Raw genomic sequence first — 23,288 nt, forward strand, 5'->3', positions numbered from 1 at the left:
TAGTTTCATTCCCCTTCCTGGGGAAACAAGAAGAAGCCCGCGATTGTTCAGAACTTTAAACATCGTTATTCCTGGTCTTGGTCAGTCTGCTGGCCTTGACTTATGCATGACCTCTAGTTATTAAAAAACAAAAACAAAGTGCCCAAGTCCTACCTGGAATACTGTTATATGGCCACTGAGCTGCCTCTGCGGTTGGTGCTTAGAAAAGAGGAATCTGCATTTCTCCCCCACCCTACCTTGGAGAGCTGTGTGGTTTAACCTGGTCTGTAGACTTAGGGTACAAGTTCAGATGGGGCATAACATCACTGCCCTGCTTCCCTGCTACCTGTTAGATCCACTCTTTCCTTTTTCTCGAGATGTAAATTGCTACATTTCCTAGATTCTATTTAGTCGGAGAATCCAGCCTCCGGCCAGCCTCAGGGATTCATTCATGGATGGCCTTGGCAGAAAATCATGGTCAATAAGCAAAGAGCCTCCTGCTAGCCACAGCCTCAGGGCACAGAGAACACAGCTGCCTTTTTATATCTGAGTGCAAATCTCGGTGTTCACAGGGCAAGTCACAGCTGAATAAGACCTGGAAGTCTCATTTTGCAGTTCAGAAGTAGTCACAATGGGGTCTGAGTTGCACCACTCACTGGACAGTGGTATAAAGAGGGCTAGATACCAGACCAAAAACCAGGGCAAGAAAGGTCCACTCACTGCAGTATCTCCGGCAACCAGCCCAGTGGCTTGTACTCAGTGAAAGGAAAGACTCGACCAACGCTTTAGTATTTCCCCACTTCCTTTTATATCTAACTAACCTTATCTCCAGAAAAGCCCCTTGCACCCCCCTGCAAATCAGGGGAGATCCCAAAGGCACGGGCAGGACACTGTACTACTCCTAAACCAAAAAGCCACTGGGCATCCATACAACACGGCAGGCGGCGGCACCTGGAGGGGCTCCGGCCACCCCTGCCTCGCTGCCAGGTGCTGCTTTCTCAGGTGTGAGGGTAGATCGAGCGGGACAAAGGAGTTCTTTGCAACTTATCTGAGCACATATCAAAAGCTGTGGAGGTTGAAGAGAGAGTTGGAAAAGCCAGGAAGCCGCGCCGTCTAGGGATCCGGAGAGGTGGTGGCGGCGGTGGGGGGGGGGGGGGGGGGATGTTCTTGTTTTAGGAACAAATCACGCTCCCGGCTCAGGTGGGTCAGGCTTGCCAAATGATACCTGGGACTTTTATTTATTTTTTTTAAGAGCCTCTAATTGGGAGTAACGAAAACTTTGCTCTTTCACAGGTAGTTGTTTCTCAACGCAGGGAGGAGTGTCCCCAGAATTTTGCTCCAGGGACATTTCTTTTGGTGCAGTGTACCGACCCGCTAGGGCTTCACGAGAAATGGCCGCTGATTGAGAACAATTCTGCGCTCTGAGCAAAGCACAACCTTGGGGGGGGGGGGGGCGGGCCGCGGGAGGCTGGCCGGGAAAGACGCTTGGAGGGGAAGAGGGCTGAGTAGAAGACGGAGGCAGGGGCTTGTCACCTGCTGAGCTTCCCGGGAACCAGGGCAAAGCCAGCCACCCTGCCCAGGTGGTGCAGGGCGCAGGGAAATCCTCGCGCCCCGCGTGCGCGCCGGGCTGCTCCACACCTGCCGCGGGGTCTGACCGGCGGGCGGGCGGGCGGCGGGCGGCGGGCGGCGAGCACAGGTGGCGGCGATTGGGCAGGCGGGGCCCGGAGGGTGACGTCACGGGCTCCGGTCCCGGCGGCAGAAATAGGGCAGCCGCGGCAGCGGTGGCACAGCGGCGGCCGACGGAGGCTCAGTGAGCTGGAGCTTGGACAGTCTCTAGCACGCCGGGGGACCAGCCGACAGCCGGAGACGACCCAGCGGAGGACGCGGGGGCCGGGTCGCTGCCGCTGTCGCCGCCACGGGGCGCTCCCTCCCTTCCGCCCGAGTGCGGCCACCTGGTCTTCTTCCTCTCGGCCCCGGCCGCCGCAGGTAAGCGGGGCGCCGCTCTGGAGCCCATGCGGGTGTCCGAGTCGCGCCACTGCCGTCAGCCCGTCCCGCTGCCACCCGCCGAGCTCCCGACGCCCGCAGCTCCGCAGCTCGCTGCAGGGCCCGGTGCGGGCGTTCGCTGGTCCTCACTGCCCACGCCTGGAGAGCCAAGTTTGCGCGCCTGGCCGCGGGCACGGGACCGCAGGGCCGGGGCTCGGCAGGGCCACCCTGGATGCGCTAGGACTGGAGGCTAAAGCTGGGGGCATCTGGGGCTTGACACCCGGGGAATCAGCGGCGGGGAACGGAGCGATCCTTAGAGGGGCGCGCGGGGCGCCACGCAGAGCCGCTCCCGCTGTGCCCGAAGCTCGCGATCCGCACCGAGCCCCTGCAGGCGCCGCTCTTGGGTTCTGAACCCCGAATGGCCTCCGCCGAGCCTTGGCGAGCGACAGAACCCTGGCTCGGACCCATGCCCTTGGCTCGGATCTAGAGTGCGGGACGGTCATCCTCTACACCTCCTTCCCCTCTGCTTTGCGGGGAAACTTGCGTCCCCTTGTCGCAGCCAAAAGATGAGCGGCGCCTCTCCGGGCCCTCATTTTACACCGTAGTCCCCGGTGTAGGGAGCTCACAGAGGGCATCCGGGCAGATCCCTGCTCTGGAGACCCTGTGGCTTTAATTCAGCGGCGAGGCCACAGTTGTTGCCAGTAAGGGCTGCTGTAACCCACTGGGAAGTCTCCAGGGAGCAGTTTGTCCTGAGGACATTCAGGTTGGGGACTTGGTGCTAAGACTGATTGTGCTGAGTGGTCCCCTCTCCCCCTTAGCCCCAGTGAAGGATGAGAGACCATTCCCAAGTTTCAGAGGGGGCCTGCGGAACGCAGTCAGAATGTTGCTCTTGGGGCGCACATCGCTTAGAGTTTGGGTACCACTGCAGCACGAGGCTTTGAGCATTCCCTGCAGCTGACAAAGCTATGTCCCACTTGGCTTCCCCCATGCCTGCCACCTGAGGACTTCGTGTCCTGAAACTCTTGCGAAGGCAGAAACTGACTGACAGACAGCAGTCGGTAGAACTCGTGATGCCCTGGATTTGTCGAGCATCTGTGCTGTGCTTTGGTCTACTCAGAATTCCCTGGGAGCTGGGCCTCCCGCTAGGTCTGCATTTGCTCCCGGAACTGGTCCACCTTGCACTGCCCAGAGGACTTCCCTCCCTCCAGATAACCGGCCCTTGACACTGATGAATAGCGCTCTGGAGTCTCCCCTCTGCTCCCTCTAGGTGTCGCTTCCATCGAGGTTTCCATGGGTGAAAAACAGCGCCAGTAGCTTTCGCCTGTTGTCTTAGTAAATCTGTTGCCAGTCTGTGCGCCAGGAATTGTACTAGATAACCCCATCCGTGAGGTGCTCAAATCCCCCCCCCACATGCACCTAACAAGAAATGGGGTAACTGCTAGGCAAAAACGTGCGCACCAAACACCATTTTTTTAGGGGGGGGGGGAAGGGGCATGAAGAAGCCATCAGGACTTTCCCAGAAAGCCCCCAAGTTATTTTCCTACTCACCAGCCTTCGGTGAAACAAGGGTAAAATTTAATGCTCTATTGTCATCCTTGGTAGTGGCCAGTTTCGTTCTAGTCCCTCTGACTCTGAGGACAGGCTCTGGTTGTGGGCATGGATATGGAAAGTAAACGGGCGGGGGAGTAGGTAGGGCTTGTGTGGTCTCAGAGCCCCAGCACCTCTCCATTCAACCCTCGAACCCCTGTACCTGACAGAACTCAGTCACTTCCTGTTTCAGTTGGATGAGAAGGGGCTGCAGATGTCAGGCCACTTCTGCCACTACAGCTGAAGGCTGACTTTCTTCCTCCCGTCCTGGGAACCAACGCCTCCCACTTCCAAGAAAGACTTCCGCTTGAGTCAAAGGTCATCCAAGGAAAGAGTCCACAGGACACGACCTATTAACATTCCTGATGATGCTGTCCCAGCGACTTTTGTTTTTCCTCTTAGAAGTTTGAGGTCACAAGTTTTTGATAATTCCAGAATGGCTTTTATTTCTTCCTCCCAGAGAGGGACCGGCTTGTTGACCAGGGACTAGGTCACTCACCATGCTTTACCTTCTGTTAAGGACTTGTCGGACCTATTTATTTACTATGACTTCTGGCGATCTCGTATTTGACTTAAGAGTCTTTTCCAGGGACTGGTACTGAGCGGTGAAGATTTCCCAAACCTGCCCTTAACGTCTACCCCATCTCTGAGGTTTTCCCCTCTGCAAGTCCCACCTTCTTGTGTTACTGATGTGGAGTTATTGTTGTTCTTCCAAACTTAGTGAAATTTGATTTTTCAAGAGAATATCTCTCTTGAAGAGTTTTGCCTTTTAATACATAACCCTAAGGTGTGGAACATCAAATATAATGGAAAACCACAGAGAATGTATTTTCACAGTATTGCCTGAAGGTTGGAAGGATAAGGGTGGTTAGAAACCATAGGCGAATGTACAGAACTTCAGTTCCAAGATGAATGTCAGCAATTTATGCATTGCACATGAAATAATTCAGGTAGACAATTCACCAATTGTTGGGAAATACATAGTGCATAGTCAACAGAAAATGTAATTTAGGGCTGGTGAGATGGTGCAGTGGGCAAAGACATTTGCTGTCGGGCCTGACAGTCTGAGTTTGAGCCCTCATATCTACATGTAGAAGGAGAGAACAGATTCCTGCCACTTCTCTGACTTATACATACACAATCAAATAATAAATAAATAAATAAATAAATAAATAAATAAATAAATGTGATCAAAATACAATTCTGCTTAATTATGGTGTTAGTTACATGTTTATCATCTTCAGGTTGATATTTTAGGGGCAATTTGGGGAAAACCAAAATGCTTTTTCTTTTTTCCTAAACTGCACACGAATCAAAACTAGAGTCCTAAACCTTCCAGTAGAAATTATGATGTAGTTTCTGGTTTCAGGTTGGGCTTGGTATGTGGCCCCTCTCCCTACCATTTGGGCTGATACACAGAAGAGGATAGCAGGGCTCTGGGACTCCCCATTTGATTTCTCTCTGTTGACTGTTAACAGAACATGGTGTAAAATATAGTCCTATTCAAGTATCAAGCAAATGTTTGGAAAAGCAGGTGCCTCCAGAGTCACAGACCTCCTTTCTCTATTTGAGGCTCTACCGAGGCATCTTTATAATTTCTAAGCCATTTATGTGTGACTAATACATGGTGACTGGCCTGGTAATGTTCCCGTGCTCTGGAAAAGAGGTCAAGAGAGAAAGAGAGCTGGTGAGCAGTGTCCCTGGTGACCAGTATTCCTGGTCGTCCTGAAAGATTTGGTTACAGGAATAGACAAGACTTACCTCAAGTCCATCACCTGTGTAAGACTCTGGTCACTGATCCTGCACAGTAAATATAGCTTACATGTTGTTTTGTGGTCTCTGTGTGGGGGAAGATCTGTTTTTTTTAAACATGAATTCATATTAGTTTTAGTCTTTCTCCAATAACTTAAGATTTTAGTAATGGCTTTTCAACTTTCTTCAAAAAGCAACTTGGCATTTGGAATGTTGCATCATGATAATTTGTCATAATTCTGTAATTTTGAGCACGGAGAGATAGCACAGACACAAGCTAGTTTTATGACGCCAGGAAGTCCTGTGGTTTGCACAGAGAGGCTGTGGCACTGACCAGCACAAACATAACCTGGAAGACCATGCAAACCTGAGTGCTCTCTATAAGTCTGCAGTAGCATAAGAGCGCAGGCAGGTGTCCAGAAGTGGGATGCTGGGGTTAGAGTCTAGGTCTGGGCAGTGCCTTGGTTCCAAACCTTCAGCGATGAATTAAAGCTACAGCAGACAGGCTAGCACCTAGTTCTCCTGCTGTGGGAAAATGTTGAGAAGCAGGTGGGGATCAGAGGAAAGAGTGAAGTGACTTTCTTCCACCAAAGATGTTTTATCTGCCAAGTGATTGATGCCCCGAGTTGTTTGGAAAAGGAGACTGTCTCAGGGACTCCATCCTGGTGGAGTTGGAACCAGTGCTTGGGGTCTGGCCAGGATTGAATGGAAACATACAACAAATGAAGCATAGTCTCAGAAGGCGGTCTAGATGGATAGAATCTGTAACCTTCTGAGGAGCTCATTCCCAGATCTGTTGCTAAAGGCTAGCAGGCTATTCAAATTGGAGCTGCAATGAGTTCAGTAACAGATTGATGACCTCCAAGTGACTTGTGCTCCCTGGAGTTGGAGGAACATCCTTGCCCCCTAGAATTCTGTGTGATTTCTCTTGGAGAATGTGCCAAGTTGTACTCACTCTGGGGTCAGGTACAGAAAGGTGACCGCTTGGCTCTTTCCTCTTGCTCTGAGTCCTTGGCCATGGTCAGAGCCTTGACAAGCAAAGGAGGCTCTGGGCAGCTTTCCGGGGCAAGAAGGGACTCCCTGTTTGCTTTGTATAGATTCACTCTGTCATATGAAAAAGAACTGCCTACCAAGATTAAATATTGCCAAGGGTGGAGAGACATTGAGGGACAGGATGTAACAGAACCACCCACCTGCTGACTTATATGCCATGTAGCTTTGACAGGGTACTTACCCTCCCTGTGACCCTGTGTCTCTGTCATCAGATGGGGAGGAAGGATACTCACTGCCTTCTGCAAGGAGTAAGACGAGGGTTATGAGTGAATGCCTGTAAAGCAGTTAGAATAGTACCTGACACATGGTAATTGCTGTGTGAGTGTTAACCAAATTGAGAGTCTCTATTTGGTTATTAGACAGATCATCAAAATTGATTTAGACCCAATATTAATTCTTCTTTTTATTGACTGAGTTGTCATAAAACTCTAGTTGAAATTTTTTAGGCTGTTGCTGCTCTAGATGCAATGCATTGTCAATCACCCTTTGTATAAAATGACATCCAAGACACATCCACAGTGTAAATGAAATCAGCTAGTGGTGGCCAAACTGAGCTGCATTTTATAAAGAAGCTGTGTAGGCTCATTCCAGCAGTTGATCTGGCTCACATGTCTCCCTGTCTTCAAATAAGGTCTTAATAGGGAATGTCAGTGCAAACTGGAGAAAGATCAGCACCAGCTCCAGCTACCAAGGTTGGTTCTTGGGTTCTGAGTGTCCTGAAACACCTCTCAGCATCCAGCCAGCCACTGCTCACCCTCTGGACCTGCCTTGTAAATGAAGCTACATTGTGCTTGCCAAGACAATACTTGAAATGAATGGATTTTATTTTGATACTATCCATTAATAATAAAACACCATTGGGTCTTTTTTTAAATTACTAATTGGTCTTAGATTACTAAGCGAATTGAAAGTAAAGCATTAGATTTTGTGGCTTGCATATTTCATAATTCCAGGAGTTGACATCTATCTGTACATTAAGTAAGACTGATTTTTGACTATTTTTCATATGTTTGGGCAAGGAGGCATGATAAAAGGAGGTAAGTAGACCTTTAAATGCAGGTGTTTTCCTCACAAGCATTATTGTAAGAGGACGGATATGAACAAATTTTAAAAGAGTAGAGAGCATAATCTTTCTCATTCTAGCTCGAATTACTATACTTAGCTCTTAAAATATGCAAAAGTCCAGTAGCTGCCATCTGCAGTCTCTGGAATGTGGCTCCAGGTTCAAAGAGAATACTTCATGAAGAATATGGAGTTGCCATATTCATTTTTAGAAAAAGGAAACAAAACAGTTGCAGTATGGGAAATACTCTGTGGTAACTCTGCATGTGGGAGTTCTTCCCGTCTGCCTTCTCATCCCTCTGAGATGTGTCCATCCTTTGCATAGAGTCAGGCAGCTGCTGGTTTTTGTCACAGGCCTCACTCACACAGGGAGCAGCCGAAAAGTGCACCTCAGGTACAGAGATGGTGATATTCTGATGATAGCTGCTGGCCACCCGGACTACTTTCTCAGTAGCTCAGCTTTGCCGACAGATGTCAAAAAAGGAATGGCCAAAGACACAGAGAAATGAGGGGTCTCTGGAGGCCCCCTCTAAAAGATCCCTGCTGACCTTGTCGTTTCATAAACCGGTGTGGGTGTTCCAAGTTTTATTCTGCCTTTTCTTCTTCGTGGGCATTTCTGTCTTACACATGGGGAGGCAGCCGGAGGAACCTGCACACTGCACAAGTGGCTTTGTTTGGTGGTCATAGCCATAGCACAAGTGACCAAGTGATAGTCTTTGTTCCTTTGTAGGTCAGATTTTTAAACTGTTTCTACTCCTGACCCCTTTCACCTCCTATATAAATTAGATTACAAAGCAGATATCTACTGATGATAAATCTTCGAGTTTTACTTTTTTTGTTTTTGCTTTTCAAGACAAGGTTCCTCTGTGTAACGACCCTGGCTGTCCTGGAACTCTCTTTGTAGACCAGGCTGGCCTTGGACTCAGACACCCACCACCTTTGTCTCTGAGTGCTGGGATTAAAGGTGTGCACTACAATACTGGGCTGATTTTTACTTTTAAAGATTTATTAGTTCTGTGTGTGTGTGTGTGTGTGTGTGTGTGTGTGTGTGTGTGTGTGTGTGCGCGTGCGCGCGCGCGTACCAGAGAGGAGGTACCTCCCACCCCAGCTTAGGCCAGAGTCATCAGATTCCCCTGGAGCTTGAGTTACAGGTGATTTTGAGTAGGCTGATATGCATACTGGGACTCAAACTTGGTTCCTCTGAAAGAATGTACTCTTTTTTTTTTTTTTTTTTTTTTTTTTTTGAGACAGGGTTTCTCAGTGTAGTTTTGCACCTTTTCCTGGAACTCACTTGGTAGCCCAGGCTGGCCTCGAACTCACAGAGATCTACCTGCCTCTGCCTCCCAAGTGCTGGGATTAAAGGTGTGCGCCACCACTGCCCGGCTAGAATGTACTCTTAGCCATGTCTCCGGCCCCAAAGAAATTTATTTGAAAACAATTCCTTAGTATATATGTACTTTTATTATTTGTTAAAGATGAAAGTAAATTTGTATACTCATGAGATGGCTGTGCATAAAGAATTCAGTTTTGGCGTATATTTGATACTGCAGGAGGAAGAGCATCTTTGGTGTTTCTCGGAGCTGATTAATATTTTGATTTTATAATTGTCAGTGTTGAACACCATGTTACTTAAATACATAGTACAAAATGGCAGAAGGGTGTTCAGGACCATTTCAGAAATGGTTGGAAATTCTGTCCTGCTCCTGAGCCAAAATTCATTTAACAAGTTTTATGGAATTCCAGCCAGCAACTCAAATAGCAATTTTAAAAATCAAACATTCTTATATACTACCATCCAAATATATATACTCATTTGATACTTACATGCTGAGGAACGATGGTAGGAAAATATTAAAAGACTTTGTCGTCTATAATCAAATCATTATATTTCCATAAGAGCAGAAAACTTTGCTAAGTGAAACACTGTGGTTCAGAGCATGCAGTAGTCCTGGATCTGAGCCATGGTGTTTCAGGCAGCACTTGGTGGTAGTGTATTAGGTCACACGGTGTGTGTGTGAGGCAAAGTCTGGTGTGCTCAGAGCCAAGGCTGCCATGAGGTGGTGAGATGTAGCATAGATAAGCATTGCCAGAGCCTCCTTGGTTTCATTGTGCATTTGCTTCTTAATTAATTGCTGGTTCTGTATTTTACTATTTACTATATTCTACCATTGCTCAATTTTTAACATCTCCCCAGGAGAAACTCTATAAGCCGCTTTGAAGTTGGGATCCACAGTTGAAAAGGCTGGAGTCCAGAGTGTAGGAGTTATCCAAGGCTGTTGACTTGAGTACAGGGATGGGACTCTTCAAGCTACAAGCTATCTCAAGCCAAGTTTTTGAATCAGATGCCAGCTGTAGCCCAGTCCCCAGGCCAGGTCATCTGGGGTGCTGACCTCTAAAGGGCACTGCGTATTTTTCTCTCTCTGAGAACAGTCAGGATGTGGCATGGAGAGTCTGCAATTAAATACCATTAAAGTTATGGCTAACATACATTTACAATGGAAACTTTACTTAAAAAGTAAGCAGGTGGGCCAGTGAGACAGCTCAGCAGGTAAAGGTACCTGCCATCAAGCCTGGTGACCTGAGTTTGATCCCCAGAATTCACATGGGGGAGGGAGATAACTGACTCCTGCAAGTAGTCCTCTGACCTCCAACATATCCCCCACAACACACACACACACACACACACACACACACACACACACACACACATACACACACACACATACACACACACATACATACACACACATATACATACACACACACATATACATACATACACACACACACACACACACACACACACACATACCATCCTAAATATAATTTTTTAAATGCAGTTACTAGGACCCCTGGAGCAGTCTGTCCTCACTCCATTAGCACAGCAGTTTAGCAAACAGGTTTCTTTTATTTATTTATTTATTTATTTATTTATTTATTTATTTATTTATTATTTTTAATTTTTGAGACAGGGTTTCTCTGTGTAGCTCTGGCTGTCCTGGAACTTGCTTTGTAGCCCAGGCTGGCCTTGAACTCACAGAGATCCACCTGCCTCTGCCTCCCAAGTGCTGGGATTAGAGGTGTGTGCCACCACCACCAGCACACATGAGGTTTCTTAAACACTGCTCATATCTGAGCCCCAATGCCTCAGCTGTGTGGGTCCTATGTCTTTGGTTACCTTGAATTGCCCCTTCTAGGACTTCAGGCGAAAATGTTACTTCCAGGTTATTGGGGTTTAATTGGTATTGGCTGCTTAGATTCTGCTACAAAAACTAAAATACTAGACCTTATGATGCTATTTTGAAGTTTATCATTTTGTAAACCAAGGTGTAAGGTATAGAGAGGTTGTTACACACTTACCTCATCAACATTTCTTTAACTGCGTTTATTTATTTAGTGTATGTATACATGGGGATTCATATGCCATGGAAGACAACTTGCAGGAGTCAGCTTTGGGCAATCAAACTTAGGTGATCAGGCTTTTCCTAAGTTTCCTGTGCCTAGCTCCAAATGCCTTCTCAGGAAATTGAGGCATGGATGTGCCCAGTAGATGTGACTCGGCAGACTCTTCCTGGTTGTCCTTGTAGATTTGGTGGTGGTTGGCATCTCAATTCTCAGAGCACCCCACTGAGGTCTCTAATATGGTCCCCATTTCAGAGACAGTGTACCGAGGCCCAGAAATAATGCACCTTCTCCCAAGTAAAACAGAAGGATTTATACTGCATTTGATACTTAGATTAATCTGATTCTTTGTATGTGTGCACTGCTGTACATGTGTGTAGTTGCATGTGCCTAGGGAAGCTCGAATTCAACCTTGATTGTGGTTCCTCAGCAGCCAGCCATCTTGATTTTTTGCAAGAAAGAGTTTTTCTCACTGATCAGTGGCTCTCTAATTAGGCAGTGCTGGCTGGTCAGCGAATCTCTGGGATCTACCTTTCTCTACGTCCCCAGCACTGGGATTAGAGAAACAAACTGTCATTCCTAGCTTTTTATGTGGGTCCTGGAGCTCAAGGTCCCCACGATCGCATGGCTAGCACTTTACAAACCAGCCATCTGCCCAGACCCTCAGGTTAGCCTGTATGCGCATCAACTCCCTCCTGACTGAGGTGACCCGCTGCTTCCCCACTGAGCCTTTGTTATTTTCTCAACAGACTGGACAAAATGAAACCGGGAGGCTTCTGGCCACATCTTGCCCTCCTCGGGGTCTCCCTGCCAGTTGTGCTGGGATGGATGGACCATGGAGCCAGCAGAAGCCCGGATGTGGTTCTGGGAGAGTCACAGGCAGAGGTATGGTCTGGTAACTACCAACATGACATTTCATACAGGTTGTTCTTCAGTGCTCCAGTGTCTGGTTTCTCTTCCACTTTTAGATCAGTTATACCATTGTGTAAGTTCAAATTGAACCCCGTTTTTGGTAGGGAACAGGAGGAGGCCGCAGGCACTGTCAGAGGTGGGCCATGGTTCTGGACTCTGAACAAAAGCACACTCCCAAACTGCTTTTCACTGCACGTTTGTCCTTCCCCAGAGGCCCTTCTTCGGGCTGGCTTGTCTGGGTATTTAATTCTACAAATTCAGACCTACTGGTGGGGCACACCCATGTGAACTCATGAAGGATTTTAATGACAAAATATGTCTTAAAGGAAATGGGCCACTCTTAGGATATATAGATAGAAAAGAACTGAGCTGAGAAAGAATTGGTGAGCTGAGGTCCTGAGGGAGACAGCTTTAATGAACAGATAAGAATGATTAATGGCATGCTAGGTGTATATAAATACTTCTAAAGAGCCTGGAAAACTTACTCTCAGAAACCTCCCCCAAGGGCCTGGATGTACTGCTAATTGCTTAGTGATCTCCAGTCTCAAGTGTCCCAGGCACAAGCCCTACTCAAGGTAGCAGGCTCAGTGAATTCGGGGTGGCCTCATGAATTGAAGGTGCGTATGGAATGCAGGTTATCTTCAGAAAATGCATTGTGTAGGTGCTGAACTTTGAAAAGTGAGTACCCCCTTCATTAAAACCACCTGGGATTTTCCTCTTCGCCTCGAGGAGCTGAGTCCTTATCAGGGTTCTCCCAGGCATCCCCATTTCCATTGTCTTACACTGATACATCCTTTTCTCTGTATCTGTGTGTCTGTTCCCGGGGAAGGAGAAGTCAAAATTACCGAAAAAAGTCAACATACCCCAAGAGCGGATAAGGGACACACACACAGTGTGTGTTAGGATTAACGCATTATTTGATCAAATGGCACAGAGTTCTCTTTCATTATTACTTAATTGTCATGCAATCCCAAACCTGCAAGCCTTACTCTTTGGGGAGTTTCGGAAGTAATTTAATGCACACTTCTCCTGCTGAAGTTGGTGCAGTGTGCTTTTGTCTCAAGTCGATGATTAAATAGAAATACTATCGCCTCTGTCTAACTCTATGAAGGACATACCTTAATGTTGCTTGGAAAGCATCTAATGGTGGCTGCGACTGGGCTGGTGAGAGCTACATTTCCCATGTGGAAAGGGCTTCATTTTTATACTCACATCCCAAGGGGAAACCATCACTTAAGTCCTCTAGATCCATCCTTGAATATTTAATAGGAAAGCAAACAGGCCTTACAGGTAGCTTACTCTTCTGAAGGTAGGGGGCTCCTTGGCCCTCTTCAGTGCACCTCTTATTTCAATTAAGAGGCAAGCTAATTAAAGTGGGATTTAGCTAGTGGTAAATGGGAGGCAAGTTAACATCACCTAGAGACTCCTATGTGAGCGCTTAACACCTCAGCTTTGGGTAACAACAGGAGAGTTAGGCTTCTCTTTGTTTGGGGTTGTCTGCCCCAACTCCAGCTGTGTCTTCTAAGTCCAAGAATGTCACTTCAGGAAGGAGGCAGTCTCCCGGAGGCAGGTACAGCTGGCCTTTGGGCACACCTCTCAGCTGTAGCTCTGTTTTCTGCTGTGCCTTAACTCACTGAGCCTGCTCCTAGCTCTGATGAATGAGGTGGTCATGCTGTGAATGGGCGAGTCCATGGAAGTTGAGGGTGGCTTTTGTCAATGTTTAGCTAGCAGGAGCAGACCATTCACTGCAGTGGAGGTGCTTTCTGACTTTGGTCATGTTCTGAATGCCTCCCAACCTCTGGTGTGTATGTGTTTGGGTGCCTGTTAATATAGCATGCAGAGGCAAGTGTAAGACATCCCCCTCTATGACTCTCTGCATTATTCCCTTGAGACAGGGTCTCTCACAGAGCCTGGAGACGGCAGTTTTTCAACTGAGCTGGCTGGCCGGCAAGCCCCAGGTATTCTCAGACCTGCATGGCAAGTGTTCTTTCCTACTCAGTCATTGCCTAGCCCAGCAGTTCTCAATCTGTGGGTCATAACCCCTTTGGGAATGGTAAATGGCCCTTTTACGGTGGTCGCTTAAGACCATGGGAAAATGCAGATATTTACATTACTATTCCTAACAGTAGCAAAATGACAGTTATGAAGTAGCAACAATTTTATGGTTGGAGGGTCACCACAACATGAGGAACTGTATCAAAGGGTGGTAGCATGGGAAGGTTGAGAACCACTGCTTTAACCTAAGCTCTTGTTCTTACTTCTTCTCTAGAACCTTCTTAGACCACTATTAATCACATACGGGCTTACACTTTGAATACTTAAGTTTTTAAAAGAAAGATTGATTTGCTCATTTTTATTTATTTGTGTGTGAGTGGGGCGGGGGGTGGTGAGTGAGTTTTTGTGTACCACATTCAAGCTAGCCTACAGAGGCCAGAGGGTATCAGATCACTTGGAGCTGGAGTTGCAGGTGGTTGTGAGTTACCTGATGTGGGTGCTGGAAACTGACCCCAGGTATGGTGGTTTGAATAGGTATGGCCTCCACAGACTCAAGTGTTTGAATGCATGGCCCATAGGGAGTGGTACTATTAGGAGGTGAGGCCTTGTTGCAATAGGTATGGTCTTGTTGAAGTGTTTCAATGTGGGAGTGGGCTTTGAGGTCTCATATGCTCAAGCTGTGCCCAGTGTGGTACATAGTCTCCTTCTGCTGCCTGCAGATCAAGATGTAGAACTGTCAGCTCCTTCTCCAGAACCATGTCTGCCTGCACACTGCCATGTTTCCTGCCATGACAATAATGGACTAAACCTCTGACACTGTAAGCCAGCTCCAATTAAATGTTTTCCTTTATAACAGTTGCAGTAGTCATGGTGTCGCTTCACAGCAAAAGAGACCCTAACCAAGATACCAGGTCCTCTTCAAGGTAGCTAGTGCTCTTAACATTGAGCCATCTCTCAAGCCCATTATTGGTCCTTCTTATCTCTTTTCCTTACTTAGATACTTTGATTTTGTTTAGATGAAGCTGATCTTGTTTATCTTTCTCTCCCTTTCAGTGTCTTATTAATTTTTTGAGCAAAAAGGAGGCTGAGTATTTTTTTTTAAGTCAATCAAAACTTGATACAAAATCCAATATCCATCACAGATCACCTTGGGTCTTCCAAAATTCAGACGAGACCGCGGGGTGGTGGCCTTTCTACCCACAGACAGGAGGGACAGTAGACATGTCCCCTACTGGCTGGGAGCAGCTTGATAGCTCACCTGAGCTTGCATCTTACTGACTGATAAGTTACCCTGAGGATTGTGGCTTCTGGATCAAAGTTTCTCCTTTGAACTGTAGCTAATCATATATTCATACCCACTGTCCAAGCTGCACTGAAGTCTTCTAGAATTTTCCTCAGGTAGTCTTATTTCTGGGAAGGTTCCAAACCAATAGAGTTTTCTGAGACTCTAAAATAAGTAAAAATCAAACAAAACAACAATTTTTTTCTGTATAGTTTCGTGAGTGTGTGTGTGTGTGTGTGTGTGTGTGTGTGTGTGTGTGTAGGTAGCCTATCAGTCAGTGTTGGGGGTCTTTATCCACTCTCTGCTTCACTTTTGGAGATAGGGTTTCATTGGTCTGGAGCTTCACCCATCAACTAGCCTGGCTAGCCAGCCAACCTCCATGGTCCTCTTTTTTTATTATTATTATTATTATATTTGTGTTTTAATTTTACATATCAGCCATGGGTTCCCCTGTCCTCCCCCCTCCCTCCCCTGTCCCACCTTCCCCTCAGCCTCTCCCCTCCATTCCCATCTCCTCCAGGGCCAAGCCTCCATGGTCCTCTTTCTTGTCTCTAGCTCCCCAGCACTGGATTGCAGACACATTTACTTTTTTATCGATGCTTGTGAGACATGCAGCTGGCAGGGGAGTGCCTGTTAATAAGACCTGCCCAGCTTTTCATATGGTGTTGGGATCCAAAATCAGATCCTCCTACTTTGGCAGCAAGCACTTTACCACCTCACCCATCTCTCCAGCTCCAGCTCCAGCAAAACAACCTTTTGATAAACTAAATATTAAAATGGTTTTCTGTTTCTTTTCTCCCTGACAGCAATGCTTCCAAAAATTATCAAGATTTTTCTAAGGTTCTTAGGAAGCATTAATAAGGTTTGACTTGTCTTTAAAGTTATTACAACAAGTATTTCATTCCCCTGAGAGTAAATGAAGATTAAATGACCAATGGATGAGTGTGTGTGTGCACGCGCACGTGCATCCATATGCACACAAACATGTATTTTGAAAGCAATTAGAGCCAATGTGAATTTTAGTAAATTATTGTTTCTTGTACAAAGACTGCAGTTAAAATAGCTTCCAGGAGTTTGCTGTTTTATGGATGTGGATTAGAAATGCAGCTGCAGGGTATGCCTCTTTATAACAGTTGAGGAGCAAGATGTGGCCTGGAATGCTAATTACACTCTGGATTTAAAAGAAACAATTCTGGGGTAGAATTCACTAACATCTTAAAATGTTATCACATTGCCCCTCTTTCCCACCTTACATCATGGCCAAGATAAGCTGATCATCCTTGACCCCAAATCTGAAATCCAACATGACAGGTCATTTAAGGACCAATAAAACTACACAAATAGAAAACCCACACCTGACTTCATGTGACAGGTTGTGGTAAAAAATGTAGGCACGCTGACAAGATCATACAAAATTACTGCAGGGCCAGGAGAGCTGGCTTGGGGGCTAAGAGTGCATACTGTACTTGTAGAGGACCCGAATTCCATTCCCAGCGTCCATGTGAGTTGGCTCACAACTCCCTGTTAACTCCAGCTCCAGGGGATCAGTGTCTCTGGCACTGTACTCACATGCATATGAACACACACACACACACACACACACACACACACACACACACATGCATAATTGAAAATAAATAAATCTTCAAAATTTTCTGCAGGTTATGTGTATAAGAAATAAATGAATTTCATGTTTTGACTGGGGTTCCATGCCTCAAAGAGATCATTACATGGGTGCAAATATTCTCAAATCCTCACAAATCCCATATGCAAGCCATCCCTGGTCCCAGACATTTTGGGGAGGATTTTATGTGACAGTTGCTGAGAAGTCAGAAGAGTATGACAAGTGACAACAGACAAAGCAGCAGCTCCCAGAGGACAGCCCTGTTCTTGCAGGGTGGGCATTTGTGGGCTCCCTCAGTGAGCCCTGGGTGCTGAGCCCCAGCAACAGTGTCCGACCTAACTGCTGAACTCAGCGATGGACAGGGAACCTGTCCACAGCCATAAGTATCCTTCATGCACTTTACTTGGTTTGAAGAGCCGTGTTGTCATGCACTGCACAACTACACATGCAGAACAACGCTGATCCCTTTAAAGTTGTACCCCAGGGCTTACAGACCAGTCCTAGGCTTGGAGGGCAAACCCATGTTTTCAGTGTTAGCAGCTCTCAAAGGGAAGTCTCCGAGGAGCAAATATGTAAGGTGGAATTAGTTGACCACTCTATCCCAGGGATACTCTACACTGGCTGGCTGGCCCCTTCCCCTTTCCACAGGCATGGGCCATATAGACTGCTGGTGACCCCTCATGTCCCTAAATGGACCTGTCCCTTTGCCCACTTCCTACATGTCGTCAGGCTGGGTCCTCAGGAGGACTTGGACTGCTAGATTGAGTAGTAATAGTTTCAGAAGCAGTTCATCTCTTACTGGCTTCCCAGCAGTGCTTTCTACCTTTTTAGGAAAGTCCTTCTGGGAGTCCCAGGGAAGAAGGTTGATCACTTGTGGAGGGTAAGGTCCATCCTTCCACATCTCTACTTACCCTGCTTCTGCCCTGACAGTGGGCATGGGAAGAAAAAACAAACAAACAAAACTTTCTCTGTCTGAACAGTCAGTGGCCCAGACTGGGTGCTTGCCACAGCCTCCCACTTGCAGGCGAATAAGTGTGCCTACAGTTTTCAAGGTGAAGCATGGCAGCCAGTCCTCCTAGGTGTGTCTCCACTTGCAGAGTTAAGTGTGGACTGTGCCCGCCCCAGTACCTCCTGAGTTTCTATGTACTACAACAGCCCAGGGCCTTCTGAGATGTAGCTGGCCTGAACAGGTCCTGAGTCTGTGTTTCTCATAATCTCCTGGCAAGGCAGGTCCTTTCCATTCCAGGGGATGCTGAGCAGAAAAGCATAGGGGTGCTGCCATTACTTCCTCCAAGCCCCCATGTGAGAAGGATGGTCCCAGGTGAACTCCTCCCTGGCTAGTCTGTGGGTGATTTTAAGTCCTTTGGGAGGCAGTTCTCAGTGGCTGCTGTGATGGCTAGGGTTAGTGTCAACTTGAAAGAATCTGGAATCTCCTGGGAGAGGGGCACACCTGTGGGAGATTATCTTGATTATGCTAATTGATATGGGAAGATTCTCATCTTCATTGTGGGTTGGACCATTCCCTGGGCAAGGGACTTGACAGCCTGAGAAGAAAAGCTGAGCAGTAGCAGCAGTAGCAGCAGCAGCAGCAGTGTGCATCCATTGCTGTCTTCTAACTTCAGAAGTAATGTGGCAGCTGCTTTTGACTTCCTTGGTCTTGATGGCCTCCACCTTGAACTGTGAGCTAAAATAAACCCTTTGTCCCCTAGCTTGCTTTAGTCAACGTGTTTTATCACAGCAACAAGATCCAAAACTAAGATAGATGCTGAAGGTGGTCACACCCCAGTCCCCCCAGTATGTCCACAGACCTACCCACCACCATGTACCCATACTGGTGTCTCCCCAGTGATATATCCACAGCTGTTCAGAGACTACAGCATCTGGGCTGACACTGTTTGGGGTATTATTTTTACTGTATCAATGGACAGGGGATATGCATCATTGCCCGTGCTCCTCATCACATTCCTCCCAGAGAGCCTGCCCTCTCTGTGGGTGGACTTCAGCATTTTGACACCATGGTTGACAGAGTTTTAATTGGCCTTGAAAAGTTCTGTGACCCAGGAAAATAAGCATTTATGAGTTCACAGAAAGCCATTATTTTTCTTCCTCTTAATTTATGCATCCAGTCATTTTTGCCTTTGCAGCTAAATAATCTGAGCCTCTCTAGGAGGCTCTGCACCCTTGTCTTTGGGACATTAGACCATGCACTGATATGGGGCTGTGGTCTCTATCTTTTGGGCAAGTTGTATCAGCAACTTTGCCAAGCCCCAATGGTCGACTTGATTTATCCTCCATGACTTTTGGGTTATCATTCCAGCTTCCCATTTAGAGGAGGATGTTGGTGCCAGTTTGATACTAAGAACCCACATGAGTGGCTTCTCCTTTGCCATCCTGCCAAGGCAGAGCAATTCTCCTTCTGCTTCCATTGCCGTGGTCTCTGCTATGAGGCTTCTGGGCCTTGTCCTGCCACTAGCCACAGAAGAGGTAGAGAGTACAGCTTCAGAAATGGGATCCTATGATGGAGCATGCATCGGGCCCTGATCTCTGAGCAGGAGACATTCAGAGAAATTACAGAGGGAGTCAGCACGTTGGTACTGAATGGGAGGTAATCAAGTGGCTGCCTTCTGCCATCGGTCCTTTTGTCTCAGCTCTCAGAGAATGTCAAGTCCTCAGTGTGTTCTCTTCTGCTAGGAAGATACAAAGTGCTGGGGAACCCATCTCCCATCCTGGGCTGGGAAGCTAGCTAGCTCTTTTGTTGGTTGTCCTGGATACGATCCTTTATGCCACATAAGCTAAATGTGGGGACTCTGAGGGTCGGAGGACCAGGACTAGCTGTCTTTCTGTTTTCTTTTCTGCTTTTGAGACAAGAGCTTACTGTATAGCCATTTCTGGCCTTGAACCCCCAGAAACCTGCTGGCCTCTGCCTCTCAAGTGCTAGGACTTTCTTTTTGATGGTCTTGCCCTGTAGCCCAGACTGACTTTGAACTCAAACCTATCCTGTCTCTGCCGTCTAAGAACTGGGATTATAGCTGTGCATACTGTATCTGAATCGACGGCTTTCTTGATGCCAAGACAATTGGGTTACAATTAAAACCTTGTTTGAGTTCTGTGTCATTTAAAGCTTGCTTCTCTAGTTAAAGGAAGCAGAATTCTTTTCCTATTTATTTTCTTGGTGTTTAAAACCACAATTGAAAACTTTCCCTGCAGAAAAGACCTAATGTTCTGTGGTTCTGCTGAAGCTCTTGGAAGCATCCATTCCAGGCAGATAGACTTCCTGTGGGTAGACCAGGCCAGCCTCAAGCTTGTGATCATTCTCCTGCCTCTGATTCTGCCATGTTTAGCTACTTAAGCCATCCCCATCCTCACAAATACAGAGACCTTGTGCATGCTAGGCAAGTGCTCTACCCCTGAGATACATCACCAGCTAAGATACACTCCATGGGTCATCACGTCCTCCTCTGCTCTCCTCTGCTTGGTCGACATGCTGGCTGATGTCTTCATGTCAGTACATGACCATGAAGAATGGGCTTCTCTGCCTCATGCACAGTGTGGTATTATGTCTTTTTGTCACAAAGGAGAACTTCCAGGCTGATCTCTCATAGACCCTATATGAGCCCTGGGCTATCCTGGCCAACTGGAAACACCTCGTGTCTTAAATCTAAGTAAGCAACAGGTCTCTGATGAGCACCCAGCTATTTGTGCCATAGCTAAGCTCAGCCAAATGGCCAAGAGAAATGGGGTTTATGATTCCATCTCAAGAGCTTGAGGATTATTAGAATGTGGGGGAGGGGAGTCAGAGGCTGTTGCAGAATGGAGTCCGAGTTCACAGACAGAATTAAGCAACTATGTTAATGATCTTTTCTCAACTATGTTAATGATCTTTTCTAACACAGAAAAGATGTAATGCCTAAATTAAGTGCTCAACTTTAGCCTCAAGAAAATTAGGTTTATTTATGAAGTAATAAAGAAGAAAGTGGCCGCTGTCTCCTGCGTCTCCACTCTAGCTCCCAGGACAGGATGCCAATGTCCCTTCTCCAGGACACAGGAGGTGTGGGACTGTCTACTGTTGAAATTTTGTTTTGGCACATGGCTCAGCTGCTCTGGATACTTGAGGGTGGGAAGGAGAGGGCTTAGAGGAAGCTGGCATCTCTTGAATGTCACCTGCATAGGGTGAGCTTGGTGTAGCATGCAGCTGCCCCCTAGGGTGTTTCAAATCCTAACACCCCTATTCTCCTACTCCAGAGCTTGTCTACCAGCACCACACCCCTCTAAGACATTTACCATAAGACTGTGTTCTTATTGACTTGGTGACTCCTAGGTCTGCTCAGGGGACTTGGGTCGGCTGTGGGGAGGAAATGGCTGCTCCTTACCATTCTGTTCCATTTTGCTTAGAGTACTGCACAGCATTATACCCCAGGGCAGCACACACCATTATATCCCAGTACTCCAAACTGCTCTAATGTACATCATATCCTGAGGCTGAGGAATCCCACCCTGGGCCAGGGGTCTCCTGGCTCAAGTACTTGTAGATAGCTGCTTCATAGGAATGAAACACTTCTAAGGCCACGTGGACTGGGACAGATTTATCTGTGACTCGTTATATATTCTAAGTGGAAATATGTATTAGAATTCAAAGCTCCACCCTTTGGAGGGGCTACTCTTGTATCAAGGGTAAAACTGGTTATGAGCTGTGTTGTACAGGAAGCTCTTGTCCCCATCCATAGGCCAAGAGCTCTCTACAGGGTTAGGAGAAGGGGGAAAAATCATTAGAGAATGTTCAGAACTCAGGCCCGCCCTTGGGGCTGGAGTCTCTGATCCAGAACTGAGGGATTTTAGTGAGCAGTGTGTGGGGTGGCATGCAGATGCTGGGCAAGGTGAGGGTTGCAAAGGACCCTTGAGGAAATGGAAGACTGTACATGGAGCTGAGAACTGGGTTGGCAATGTTGATCAGTCATGAATTATAACCTACATACCTACTGGAGGAGGAGGGGAAAGAAACTGGCCAGGTGGACATCTCTGAGCCTGTTGAGCAAGTAGTCCATCAGGGACCTATTGGCAGCCAGGACTGGGATTATCTGATTGGGTGCTTGGGTGGTAGAAGGACCCAGACATTCTCTAGAATGAACAGCAGGAGGCCCCAGGGAGCTGAGCGAATTGGTCAGTGGCAGTCTGTTTCTCCTCTGTCTTCTCAGTTGAACCACATCTCCCCTCCTGCTTTGTCCTCTTTCCACAAAGCCAGGAAGCCTAGCTCTGCTGCCTTGCTATATCATGAGAGCATGTCACCTTGTCTCTGCTGGCACTGGACTTCCAGCCCTGGGCTATGGTCTGTCTCACTCCAGGTCTGGTTTGTGTGATTAGATCTTGGGGTGAGAAACTCAAGGGGTGAGCCTAGTGAAGCAGTGACCCCCACCCAGCTTCTCTGGCCAGTGTGCAAGCCCCAGCTTGTGAGGTAGAGTTCAGGAGCTCTGAGGACAGTGCAAGTGTAAAGTGGATAGCTCTGGTGGAGGCTGGGAGAGCTCACTGTGGATAGAGGACATGTGGGGCCTGGGGAGCCAGCCTTGGGCATCTGAAAAAGCATCAGAGAAACATGAGCTAAGCTCTGACAAGGATGGGTTCTGTAGAGTTGAGCTCTTCATGTTGCCCATCATCAGTGACCCTGCCCCTCTTCCTGGTGCCCATTCCCACTTCCAAGGCCTGTACTAAAAAGTTGGAGTGTGTTTCCCCATAAACAAGTTTTGGAAACTTCAACATTGTTTGAATGGCACAGTGTTAGGAAATGGGGTGCAAGGGGAGGTGTTTGGCTCATGGGGCTCCACACTTAATGCAATGAGCCAATGGGATTAGCAAAGACCCTGAGGCTGTGAGTTTTGTCTCTTGCTTCCTGGCACTCTGCCTCTGCTCCTTCCACCTCCACCATGGGATAATGTGCTAAGAAGGCCCTTCCTTGTAGCCAGCCTCGTGGTCAGTCTTCCCAGTCTCCAGAACAGGGAGTCAAGACATTTCTGCTCAGTTCACGTTACCCAGTCTCGGGTCTTCTGTTACAGGAACACAAAAGGGTTGTAATACCACTCATGGCTGTACCCTCCCCATCAAGTAGACTAAACAGGAGCAAACATCGGGGTTGGTGTGGTCACATGGTTGAGAGTCACACATCCTGGGCCTCAGGCAGTGCCTGGGAGCAGCTGCTTTGAAGGGTAGTGGGAGTTCCTAGCAAGAGAAGGTCACAGGGCAGGAGAGTCATGACTTAACCACACGAATTTTCTTGGTGAGCCACAGCCCTGCTGATGCTGCTAGCTGCCTGGTTAATGAGCTGGTTTGGGGATAAGTAGGCTGGATAGCCATGGATGCTTCCCCAGCTCTGAGGCTCAGCTCTGCTTCCAGGTAGGTACAAGGCCTTGTTATGCTAGGGGCTTGTTCTCCCCCCGCTATGATGTTTAGTATCTGTGGAGTCAGGACTGCAAGGAAGAGGAAAAGCAGGGTATCTTCAGGATGGGATAATGGGGATATGAGCTCTTCAGCTCAGACCTGGGGCTGAATACTATTCTTACCCATCCCTTAAGGGGGTAAGTAAGAGGGGCACTCCCGGAGGGAATTCCAATTCCTACCATGGAATCCCTCCAGTCCCACAGCTGGAGACAATAGCATGAACCAACAGCT

At 47.4% G+C, this 23,288-nt stretch overlaps 1 protein-coding gene across 1 annotated transcript in view; it reads left to right on the forward strand.

Annotated features, from left to right (window-relative positions):
* The first annotated feature begins 1,740 nt into the window (after positions 1 to 1,740).
* Positions 1,741 to 23,288, forward strand: part of Fstl4 (follistatin like 4) — a 421,445-nt gene continuing 399,897 nt past the window's right edge. Inside the window, exons 1-2 of the mRNA XM_036197831.1 lie at positions 1,741 to 1,965; positions 11,568 to 11,703. Coding sequence (XP_036053724.1) covers positions 11,578 to 11,703 — 126 coding nt within the window. The 5' untranslated portion in view covers positions 1,741 to 1,965; positions 11,568 to 11,577. The remainder of the gene's footprint in view (positions 1,966 to 11,567; positions 11,704 to 23,288) is intronic.

Source organism: Onychomys torridus, chromosome 8 (genome assembly GCF_903995425.1).
Source record: "Onychomys torridus chromosome 8, mOncTor1.1, whole genome shotgun sequence".
In the NCBI taxonomy this organism is placed as follows: Eukaryota; Metazoa; Chordata; class Mammalia; order Rodentia; family Cricetidae; genus Onychomys; species Onychomys torridus.